The sequence below is a fragment of the Sceloporus occidentalis genome, unplaced genomic scaffold (assembly GCF_023333645.1).
Source record: "Sceloporus occidentalis isolate IW3139 unplaced genomic scaffold, rSceOcc1.0.p SCAF_57, whole genome shotgun sequence".
NCBI lineage: Eukaryota > Metazoa > Chordata > Lepidosauria > Squamata > Phrynosomatidae > Sceloporus > Sceloporus occidentalis.
In genome coordinates, this window is record NW_028317037.1 from 53,397 (window position 1) to 65,034 (window position 11,638).

The 11,638-nt window shown below is 41.9% G+C and overlaps 1 protein-coding gene across 1 annotated transcript; it reads right to left on the reverse strand.

Annotated features, from left to right (window-relative positions):
• Positions 1–4,494: 4,494 nt before the first annotated feature.
• LOC149287648 (uncharacterized) lies at positions 4,495–11,148 on the reverse strand. The gene is made up of 3 exons (XM_089492530.1): positions 11,140–11,148; positions 9,581–9,701; positions 4,495–5,715 (listed from the first exon to the last, which is right to left on the reverse strand). The coding sequence occupies exons 1-3, from the start codon at positions 11,146–11,148 to the stop codon at positions 4,898–4,900; spliced, it is 948 nt and encodes a 315-aa protein (XP_089348656.1). The 3' UTR covers positions 4,495–4,897.
• Positions 11,149–11,638: the final 490 nt, after the last annotated feature.

Sequence of the window (11,638 nt, forward strand, 5' to 3'; positions counted from 1 at the left end):
TCACTTAATTTGCTCAGATAAAATCGTATTTATTTGTTAGACTGTTCTTATACTTTTAAAAAATATTCTTCTCCAGACAAAGGACTTGGAAAGAAGAAAGGTCCCTCCACAAAATTGTCTGGCCTTAAGATGAATGACAAAGGCATCATGCGAAATGAAGAAGAGACGGCGATCCTAAACCAGACAATTCTTTCTGACCCAGAGAAAGGGAGCCAAGTGAGTCTGGGACACTTTTATGCAAGAGGTTCTTGGCCTTAGGAGAAAAGATGCAATATGGAAAAGGGGCACCAGCTCATCTTTCTACTCTTTGTTCAAATGGACAGGTTTTCTCTGACCTACGGAGTCAAAGCAGCCCATTTGGATGTTGAATGCGGATTGGAGGATGACTCACATTTGCCGTTGGTATCTTACTGGCATGGCTACAGAAACATGGATCTCATAGAATCAGAGGACGACCTGGAACTAACTGAGAAGGTACAGAAGAAGCCTATGTACTTTCCATGGTGTTTTAGACTTGGGCAGCGTGTTCGCATCTGGCTGTCTTGGAAAGAGAGTTAGTTATTCCTCCCCACTGAGAATTTATCCTTAAAGTAACGGAGGTCAGGGCAGGAGAACATTAAATCCACCCAAACTTTTTACTGAACTCTCTTCCCTCCAATAAATTCATTGCTTTAGACAGTCACGATTAAAACCAACGTTATGTCATTTAGGTATATTTTCATGTTTAGAATATTTTGTAGTAGTTTTTCCTTAGGGCTTGGGAAGCTGTGTATTTTATCCTCCTTTTCCAGGTTAACTCCCATTCTTCCATCTCAATATTGTGTCCTGGTTTCTTGGCCATTGAACCATGTTTTCTTGAACCACTTCAGATTTCATATCATGTTTTAACAGGATTGTATACAATCTCCCCACAAGTGAACCTTTCCCGATAGCAAGCACATTTCCTTGTATTTCTGTACTAATTATTTCTATTCCATATGTTTTCATATCTAACAAAAACCTCTCCCTTATTTGCCGGAAAATAAGCCAATTACATTGTTTACCTTCTTCTCTTATTTCCTCTAATGTTTTTAATTTAATCATATTGCCTTGGTTATTTAACAAATCATTGTATTATTATTATTATTATTATTATTATTATTATTATTATTGCGCTTCTCCAAACAGATCAAAGAGGCTAACAGTAAAAGCATAAGTAAAATACAATAGCAACTTATCATTGTTGCATCCAAAACTCTCCCAATTCCTCCCATCCACATTAAAATACAATTACATTCTTAAACAATTATTAAAATAATTATTAAAAACAGAGCAGAGGCAGTTAGAGCAGTTGTTGAACAATTTATTAAATTAATTGGAGATTGCTGTAATGTTAATCTGAAAAGGCCTGCCGGAAGATATACGTCTTGATCGCATTTTTAAAGCCTTCAAGACGGGTGATATATCAGACCTCTTCCGGAGGCCATTCCATAAACTGGGAGCAGCAGAAGAGAGGATCCTCTGGGTAAATGCAGAGAGCCTTGTTATGGTTGGCTGCAGTAACCTTTTACTAGAGGACCTCAATGTGTGGGGCAGATTACGTGGGAAAAGAGGATCCTGTAAGTAAGCTGGACCCAAGCCATGAAGGGCTTTAAAGGTTATAACTATCACCTTGTACTGTCCCCGGAAATTAATGGGCAGCCAGTGAAGAGAGGTTAGTATAGGTGTGATATGGTCACCTCTAGATCTTCCAGTGACCACTCTGGCTGCCATATTTTGGATTAATTGAAGTTTCCGGACTTGATATAAGGGTAGCGCTATGTAGAGCACATTACAGAAGTCAAGATGTGAGGTTACCACCTCATGCACCATAGTTTTTAGGTCTTCAGGTTCCAGGAAGGGACGCAGTTGGTGTATCAGTCAAAGATGATAACAGGCATTCTTGGCCATCGCATCTATCTGAGCTGACATCTGGAGCAATGGATTCAGGAGCACCCCCAAACTGCAAACACAGTCCTTTAGGGGAAGTGTGACTCCATCCAGGACCGGTTGACAAACCTCCATACCCAGATTAGGACCTCCAACAACACGCACCTCCGTTTTATCTGGATTCAGTTTCATTCTTTTCTTTCCTTATCCAGCCCATTGCTGCCTCAAGACATTCATTCAGAGGGAGATGCCTTCTTTAGTTGACACTGAGATATCTCTGGATGTCATGAGCATACTGATAGCACCCGCCCAATGCCTCCGGATGAACCCTCTTGGCGGTTTCATGTAGATGCTGAATAGCATTGGGGATAGGAAGGCGCCCTGGGGAATGCTGGATTTAAGCTCCTTTTTAGAGGAGCAACTGTCCCCAAGCATCTCCATCTGGAATCTGCTTGAGAAATAGGACCGGAACCATTGCAATGCATTGGCCCCTATCCCCAATTCTCTCAGGAGTTCCAGAAGGATGCCATGTTCACTAGTATCAAAAGCCACTGAGAGGTCCAAAAGCATCAACAGGGTCACACTTCCACTGTCAATACTCAAGTGGAGATCATCTAAGGTGAGCGTAGCAATCTTGACTCCGTATCCCATCCTGAAGCCAGTTTGAAAAGGGTCTAGATAATCTGATTCTTCCAAGACTACTTGGTGTTGAAGAGCAACTGCCTTCTCAATCACCTTGTTTAGAAATTGAAGATGGGAGACCGGTCTGTAATTCTTCATGTCCAAGGGATCTAGGGAGGGCTTTTTCAGAAGAGGCCATATCACCGCTTCTTTTAAGCAAGATGGAAAATAGCCTTAACTAAGAGATGCATCTATGATATATCTCAGGTGAGTCCTCAAAACATCTCCTCCTTGGATGACCAGCCATGAAAGGCAAGGGTCGAGAGGGCAATTTGTCTTCTTCACACTTCCAAGGAGCTTGTCCACATACTTGGTACTCACAGATTCAAAATGATCCAGTATGATCTTATTCACAGAGTCACTGGACACCTCGCCTATAGCCTCTAATCGAATGTTTTTACTGTTTTACTGTTTTTATACTATCATTGTTTAATCCAGTTTTAGTATTGGGATCGGGATGGGCATAGGGATTGATTTCTTTTGGATGTTATTGTAATCTCAATGTATTTTATTGTTGTAACCTAGAAATAAATCTATTATTATTATTATTATTATTATCATCATCATCTTATGCTGGTATCGAAGTTGGTTCTTCTGTGAGAGATTTTATCTGCAAAATGGTCATTTAAAGCATCACACTGAGCTGTGGTAGGCTCTAACAATGGGTTCTGGGAGGTGGATTTCTGGATCAGGTCCCAGATGCTTCCCACTTCAGCAGTCCCTTTATGCTTCTCTGCCCTTGGCACTTTCCCTCCCTCCCTCCTCCTTCCCATCCTTTAACCTACATCCCTTCAAGGGGGTCCAAGGCCCTTTCAGCATTTTCCCAGAACCGGTAGGGGGGTAATCTTTCAGGGGCTGAAGGTCTTTCTCCTTTTCCTCCTTTGCAGGGTTGTTGCGAAGGAAAATCCAAATCTTGTGGGCCTCTAAGCCTAGTTCCGAGGTTACCATGGGGGTGTCCCTCTTCCAGAAGGGGCTTTGGGTCCCTCCATCTGCCTTCTCTTGTCTGTGTCCTAAATTTGGGCTCTTCTCTCCTGCCCAGATAGAGCCCCTTCCACAAGACCCCAGGGACAACTCATCCCACCCAAAAAATGTTATTTCCAATGCTATCCTGTGTGATGCTCTTTATTTGGCACAAAAATATTCTCCAAATGAGGCATAAGAATGGAGGGTCTTTCCTCTGCCCCACTTTCCAGGAGGAAGGGGGCTCCTCAAAGCCCTTTTTACCTTTGGATCCTGATCCCCTCCATGGCCATACCTCTCTCCAAGGGTCCTTCCTGCCCTCTTTTCTCCTAATAAACCCCCAAGTACCTAGGCCTCAAGGAATCCCCTGAGGAGAACAAAGGGAAAGAAAGAAGGAGAGGAGGCCTGGGAAGCCTGCTCCCTTTCTTTGGGGAGAGAAGAGGGGCTTTCTTCCTTCTTATAACCCTGAACCCTCCCCCCCCCCCCCCCCGGGAGACCCTCTAGCCATTCCTTCAATAGAACGAGAGCTCTCCCCACTTCCTTGCCTCTCTCAGAACAGACTGTGAAAGCACCAATGGCTTCAGGTGTGAGACTGCGCAAGCACACATACATCGAAAGGCCCCTTCTGATCATGCACAGGGATCACCAGGGCCTTACTGCTGCTGCTGTTCATTCTGCTGGCGGCCTGTTCTTATAACTGGGAATGGAGCTGAGGGCTGAGGAGAGAGGAAGGTGTCAGTTTTGTGCAAATTCAGAACTTCTGTGCATCAAAGAGTCCAATGTGTTGAAATAGCAAAGAACTTTATTGAAAACATAGTCAGAAATTCAGTGTTTAAGCCAGAACTGCCCTCCCCAAGCCAAAGGATATATTGAAACCCAAAACCTAAAACTCCACCTTGTACCAAACCTAGCCCCCACCTACAATCCCCACCATCTATCCCCCATTATTAACCAGCCCCACTTTGCCATCCTTCTCACAAGCACAATCTCTCCCTCCAGATATTTGAAGAAGATAGCTCCCTTTCTCTTACTACCGATCCCCAACTTTCTTCAGCCAACATCCCACAAATTCTGAATGCTATCATTGGTATTCTAGCTAGCTCCAACAAATCCCAGCCCCCCGTCTAACTAACCTAAACCATGACCCATAATCCCCAGCCAAATTTATAACCCAAAGTGATTATCTATACTAGTAGCAATTAAAACCTAAACTTAACAAAACATAACTTTAAAATATAAACAGACATATGGACAGATAAACCGTACATATAAAATCATAAGGGCCGTTTCTTAGCACCACTGGATTGAAAAATAGTTTTTATTCCTTCTTTACAAAAATAATGTTGGTTCACTGCTTGGATTTGTGTGGCTTCTCTCCTGTGTGGATTCTCTGGTGTGTCAGTAGGGTTGACTGCCGAGCAAAACAGTTCCCACAATGCTGGCATTTGTATCGCTTCTCTCCTGAGTGGACTCTCTGATGTCTCACTAAGTCTCCCTTCAAAGAGAAACATTTCCCACAATGCTGGCATTTGTATGGCTTCTCTCCTGTGTGGACTCTCTGGTGTGTTAGTAGGTGGGACTTTTGAGAAAAACATTTCCCACAATGCTGGCATTTGTATGGCTTCTCTCCTGTGTGGATTCTCTGGTGTGTTAGTAGGGCTGACAGCTGAGAAAAACAGTTCCCGCAATGCTGGCATTTGTATGGCTTCTCTCCTGTGTGAACTCTCTGATGTTTCACTAAGTCTCCCTTCAAAGAGAAACAGTTCCCACAATGCTGGCATTTGTATGGCTTCTCTCCTGTGTGGATTCTCTGGTGTGTTAGTAGGTGGGACTTTTGAGAAAAACATTTCCCACAATGCTGGCATTTGCATGGCTTCTCTCCAGTGTGGACTCTCTGATGTCTCACTAAGTCTCCCTTCAAAGAGAAACAGTTCCCACAATGCTGGCATTTGTATGGCTTCTCTCCTGAGTGGATTCTCTGGTGTGTCAGTAGGGCTGACAGCTGAGAAAAACATTTCCCACAATGCTGGCATTTGTATGGCTTCTCTCCGGTGTGGACTCTCTGATGCATGACAAGAATCGACTTGTAAGCAAAATGTTTCCCACAATGCTGGCAGTTGTATGGCTTCTCTGATGTGTGGACTCTCTCATGACTGACAAGTTCTTCTGTAAAGAAGGATAATGACAGATAATACTGAATATCAGATTTAAGAGAGGAACGTTTTAGCCCAAGCCCACCTCTCTATGAGGTGAAGAAACCCAAATATCAGTGTTTGGTAATATGCAAGAATCAATGTATATATAGATGGAATAAATTATGAGAGTGAACCAAAGTACACATTTTAGAATAGAGGCCTCTGGGAGAGTGGAATGCAGAAGGGGGGCAGATGTGAAGTTGTTCAAGGTGAAGCATTTGTCCAAGCACTTAAAGGCAACAAAGAGCATTAGGAAAAGACTGATATAAAATGTAATTTCACTGGCAGAAGTTCCTCTGAGTGCCACCATATCTGATAAGGAGCAATGGGGTGTAGCCAAAGGTATTTTAAAGTATATTTAAATGTATTCATGTATCTGAACTATGATTGTTGGAAATGTATATGTTTGGAGTGCGAAGTGCCCAATAAAGTGATGAAGATGAGTTTTCTTTGTTTGTTTTCCTATAAAGGTAGCCATTTTCTTTGGCTCTGGGCCTCAGTTTTGTTAGAATGGGAATTCTACTGAGGACAGCTAGCTTTGAATAAATCTGAATTGTTAACAAAATCTGGCTCCTCTGCCTTACTCTATTCTGTCACAACCTTTTAAAGCCTATCATCCATAACACCTATTTGATATTAAATTAATAAAGTTGGAGTGGGTGACCTGAGCATGATCCTGCTGCTTATGCCCCTAAATACATGGAACGATTGTATCCTTACTCATATGAGCTAGCAAAGAAGAGACTGGATGGGGACTACCTTGAGGGAGTCAGTGGAAGCTGATAGTCAAAGGGCTGTTGAAAAAATATTCCATTAAACATGAGTAAAAATATTTTGATTGACAGGTGGCATGATTTCCAGTGAGACTGCCATAGATTCTTAAGTCAGAGCACATGGCATGATGCAAGCTAACTGCAGAGGATGCTTCATGCTGTGTGGCACCAGAAGATGAATCACAGCCAATACAGTATACTCCTCACATGTGAATTGCTGTGTATAGGATTGGATTGGAGTTGTATATACAAGAGATGGCGAGCATGATGGAAATCAGAGAGGAGAGCTTGCAAATACTTTTATTATTTTGCAACTCAAGATAGAGAACTCCCAAAGATTCAGATGAAATCAACTGTGTCAGTGACTTATTTTTAAGTGTGAAAAGTGGTCAGTGCATTGCCAAAACCTGTACCTGGAATTTTTTTCCATACTTTGCTAAGTTGAGCTGCATCTGGGAGCATCATGCTCACATTGCGCTGTACTTTGGCTTTTGAACAGGACTGGAATTCAGAGCCAACAAGGACCTGAGGACCGGTGTTCTAATCCCTTATGTCTGAGGTATTTGCACCATGCACCTATTGCATTCAATTTGATTTTGGACTATATTTTCCCCACCCAGAAAACATTCTAAAGTGATTTAAACCTTATAGAAAACTCAGGTTCTGCCCACTAGCAACAATTTCAGTATAAATATTTCAGTCTTGTTTCAGACAGACTCTCTGTTGGTTTACATTGCTAAACATCTCATTACACTCACCAGCTCCACTTGCCTTGGGAGTTACTGACTTCTCTCCCCATTCTGGACCCTCAGCAATTGGAATCAAGTTCTGTCTAGGTTATGTATTACCATTAGCAAAGCCTAACATCTATTCACCACTCCTACCTTTGTTACCTAGTTCTTGTGTGTGCGTATGAACACTTATATGTGTGTGCAAGCGTGTACAGTGCACCTATGTCACATGCGGGCACGCCTTGGGCGGATTTCAGCATACACTAAAAGCCACACTAGGAAAAAGGGAGGCGTGCCCCATAAGGGTTAATGGCGCCTGTGACTGTGCCGGGCACAGACATTCCACTGCGCGGAGCACCATTCATGTAAATAGGGCTCGAGAATACACTGAGTTCCCCTAATGTCGGGGGGGGGGGGGAACGGGATGACTCCCGAGGCCACTGTTGCCCCAATCTCCCCTTTGAACGAAGTATGAAATTCCCCTAAAAGCATAGCACTTGGGAGTGTCCTCCCCAGACTCCAGCATTTCGGGTAACAAAGAGCCTCTGGAATCAACCATGGAGCTAAGCAAGCTCAGGTTGGAAAAGAAACATTAGAGAAAAAGGAATTTTTCTGTCGCCTTTTCCTCTATTCATAGACATTGCTCATAATTTCTAAATGGAACCCCTTAATATGTTTGAAAACAAGGACTTGAGCCGGTTCTCACCAGTTCAGTTCTTAAAATCTGTCAGGTTGGTGGATGCCTCCCAATCACCAAGGCCCCTCTCCTGGCCCTTCCCAGAGGTCCCTTCCTCTCCGCACAGAGCCTGGCTCCCATAGCCTGATCCCCTTCCCTTTCTCCCTCTGCTCCCCAACCTTCCCTCTTGCACAACTGCACCACTTCAGCATCTCATTTTCAGCATCTCTTCCCTGCTTTTCTATTTTTTAACTTCCCCTCTGTCTCTCCATCACAGACACCTACCCACAGAGTGTGATGCATAAAAGGGATACTTTGAGGCCCATTTGTTGAGAAAGGCAGGATAATCAATATACAAATAACTCATTGGCAAAGGCAGAGCAAGGGGGCTGGGACTTGGACTCCAGTTTTGGTGAGGGTCAAGCACCAGGGAGCAGCCTTAAAACATTATAAGACAGGCATGGACTACTGATGGGGTTTGGAGGAGACCTCAGGGGCAACCCCACATGCCTGGGGGAGGGGAGTGAAATAATATTTTGCCCCTCAACATCCCACAGCATCCCTTTGGGGAAATGGAGGCCATTTTGCCACTTTTGGGCCCTCTCTGAGCCATTGCAGACACAAGGGAGGTCTTTCCCCCAAGAAGACTCTCCAGAGCCTTTAAAGGATGGAAGAGGGGCCAAAAGAGGTAGGAAACTTGCCCAGGGATGTGCTGAGTAACATTTGGGTGAGAAAAGCATTAATCTCTATGGCTTTTTCCTACAAAATCCTATAATAGGCAGTTTAGGATGGAGTATTTAGAATCCTTAGAAACTGGAGAGCAATAGTGCCTCAGTGAACTACAGATTCAAATATTCTACAGGATGTTGCTATCACAATTAAACTAGGCTTGAAAGGGATCTAGGACTCCTAGTAGACCGCAAGTTGAACATGGGCCAACAGTGTGATGAGGCAGCTACAAAGGCCCATGTGATTCTAGGCTGCATCAATACAGGAATAGTTTCTAGATCAAGGGAAGTAATAGTGCCTCTCTATTTTGCTTTGGTCAGACCTCACTTGGAATAATCCTGTGTCCAGTTCTGGGCCCCACAATTCAAAAAGGATGTTGACAAATTGGAGCATGTCCAAAGGAGGCCAACCAAAGTGGTGAAGGGTATGAAAGCCATCAAGCTCTATGAGGAGCAGCTTAGAAAGCTGGTTATGTTTATCCTGGAGAAAAGAAAATAAAGAGTGGATATGATAGCCATGTTTAAATATTTGAAAGGGTGTCATGTTGCGCAAGCAGCAGGCTTGCTTTTTGCTGCTACAGAGAAAAGGAGATACCACAAGGGCTGCAAGACACAGGGAAAGAGATTCCACCAAAATATTAGGAGGAACTTCATGACAGTAAGAGCTCTTTGACAGTGGAATATACTCCCTTAGAGTTTGATGGAGTCCTCTTCTTTGGAGGTCTTTAAAGAGAGGCTGGATGGCCATCTCTTGGGGGTGATTTGAATGTGTATTCCTGCATGGCAGAAGGGGGTTGAACTGGATGGCCCTTGTGGTCTATTCCAACTCTATGATTCTATAATTCTAGTGGAACCAAAGCAACATGATAATATAGTATGAAAGGACCCTCAGTCTTTATACAACAAGCAACGGATTCAGGTTCCTTACCTACAGAAACCACATTTTCATAATTGTCCATCATTACATAATTGTACATCAGTCTCTGTTTCTTGGTCAACAGTTTCCATTCATCCTCTGAGAAATATACTGCCACATCCGCAAAGGTCACCTGAAATAGAAAATAGCCCTCATCCAGAGAGTGACTAAGCAAAAGGGGAGGAAAGCACATGGTGCATCCAAATATTATTTCCTCACTTCAGAATTCAGTCCATGAAATAAAGTTTAAATTCTGTTAGCAAGCAAAAAGCTACTGCCTTTCCCCCCTTTTTTTATTGTGGTAATACACTTTTTTTTTTTTTTTTTACAAAGCTTGCATGTTTACAACAAGATAAATAAAAACATATATCAACAAGCTATAAATCTGTTAGGCTTATTCCTGATAACTCTCCACAAGAAACTGTATAATTTTATCTTTTAATACAACATCTTATTCCCCTATCTCTAGGTATGAATAGAAAGGTTTTGTTTCTTGTACCTCTCCTTACTGAGCAGCCGCTAAATAAAGTCTTACAGCTTCCCAATCCTTTCCCCATTTAACCATATCCTTCTTGTTTATTAATGCTGTTAATCTGTCTAGATCTTTCAATTCTTGAATTTCGTTTTGCCAAGTCTCTATTTGTGGGATTATTATAGGTAATTTCCAGTTCTTTGCTATTATCCTTCTGGCAGCCGATATTAAGTATAATAATATTTCCCAATATTTCCTTTCTTCCTCTGGGTCTAGTAATGAGGTCTTGTTTAACAGATATATTTCTGGTCCAAACTCAAAATCAATTTTTAATATTAACTTTATTTCCAAATGAATCTTCACCCAAAAAGACTTTATATATGTGCTTTGCCACCACATATGTAAATATGTACCCATTTCTTTTTGGTATCTCCAACACCAGTTATCCTTTAATTTATAATTTTTTCTACTGAGAATGGTGTTTGATACCATCTATTTACAACTTTCAAATAAATTTCTTTTATTTTTTGTGCTACAGTAATTATTTTGTTTTTAATCTAGCTTCTTCCCATTTTTCCAAGTCTAAATTGTATCCCAACTCTTGTGCCCATTTTGTCATAGAATCTTTAATTTCCACTTCTTCAAGGGATCTTTTCAGTAAGATGTTATATATTTTACATAATATATTTTTTCATCTTCTTTCATTAATATTCATTATATTCTTTCTCAAAACCAAATAAACTCTTATCCTTTGTAAATCTGGCTTGGTAGACCTATTGTGACAAGGTCTATCATGCACATGATGAATTGGCCACAAGGCCATGAAGGTTCATGTTGCGAATCTCTTCCTTTTAGTTGGTTTCAAGGTGCTACAAGATTGCTTTGCATACTATTGGGCATGCTTTGATTGTGATTTCCTGCATGGCAGGGGGTTGGACTTGATGGCCCTTGTGGTCTCTTCCAACCCTACAATTCTATGAGTCCTTCTTTAAGTTGAATATAATTCAACCAATTCATATGGCCTAGTTTAGTTATGATTTCTTCCTTTAATCTTAATATAACATTTCCTTCATTATCATGAGTTCATATTTCTCTGTACCTTATCCATTTCTGACCTTTTCCCCATTGGCCTAAAAAAGCCTCCTGTGGGGAAACCCAAAGTGAAAGTCCAATGTAAAACATTTTTTCACAGTTAGCCAGTTATTAATGAAAGGTTTCCTCAATAGATATCCATTAAAGACTTTGTCCCGTTTGTGCCCATCATACCCATCATACATATGCAAAAAAGGTACTGCCTTTGAGATCCAGTTTGTCTCAGATATTTTCAACATAATATACAATATAATGAACAGTATAATTTAGGCCATGGCTGGGATATTGAGGATGGATTAGGATACTGACATTCCCAACACATATAGAACATTTAGCCACAAAAGAATTATGGTGCATTTAGCCATTTCTTGCCAAATTTTGGAGGCAAATGTCATTTTAAAAACCAGTTCTGAGGAGCACTCTGGACTTGAGGGCCACTGGGCCCACCCTCAGTTTAGATCCAGAGATGGTCTCCCATATCCCCAAAATTTCACAGACAGGAAAAG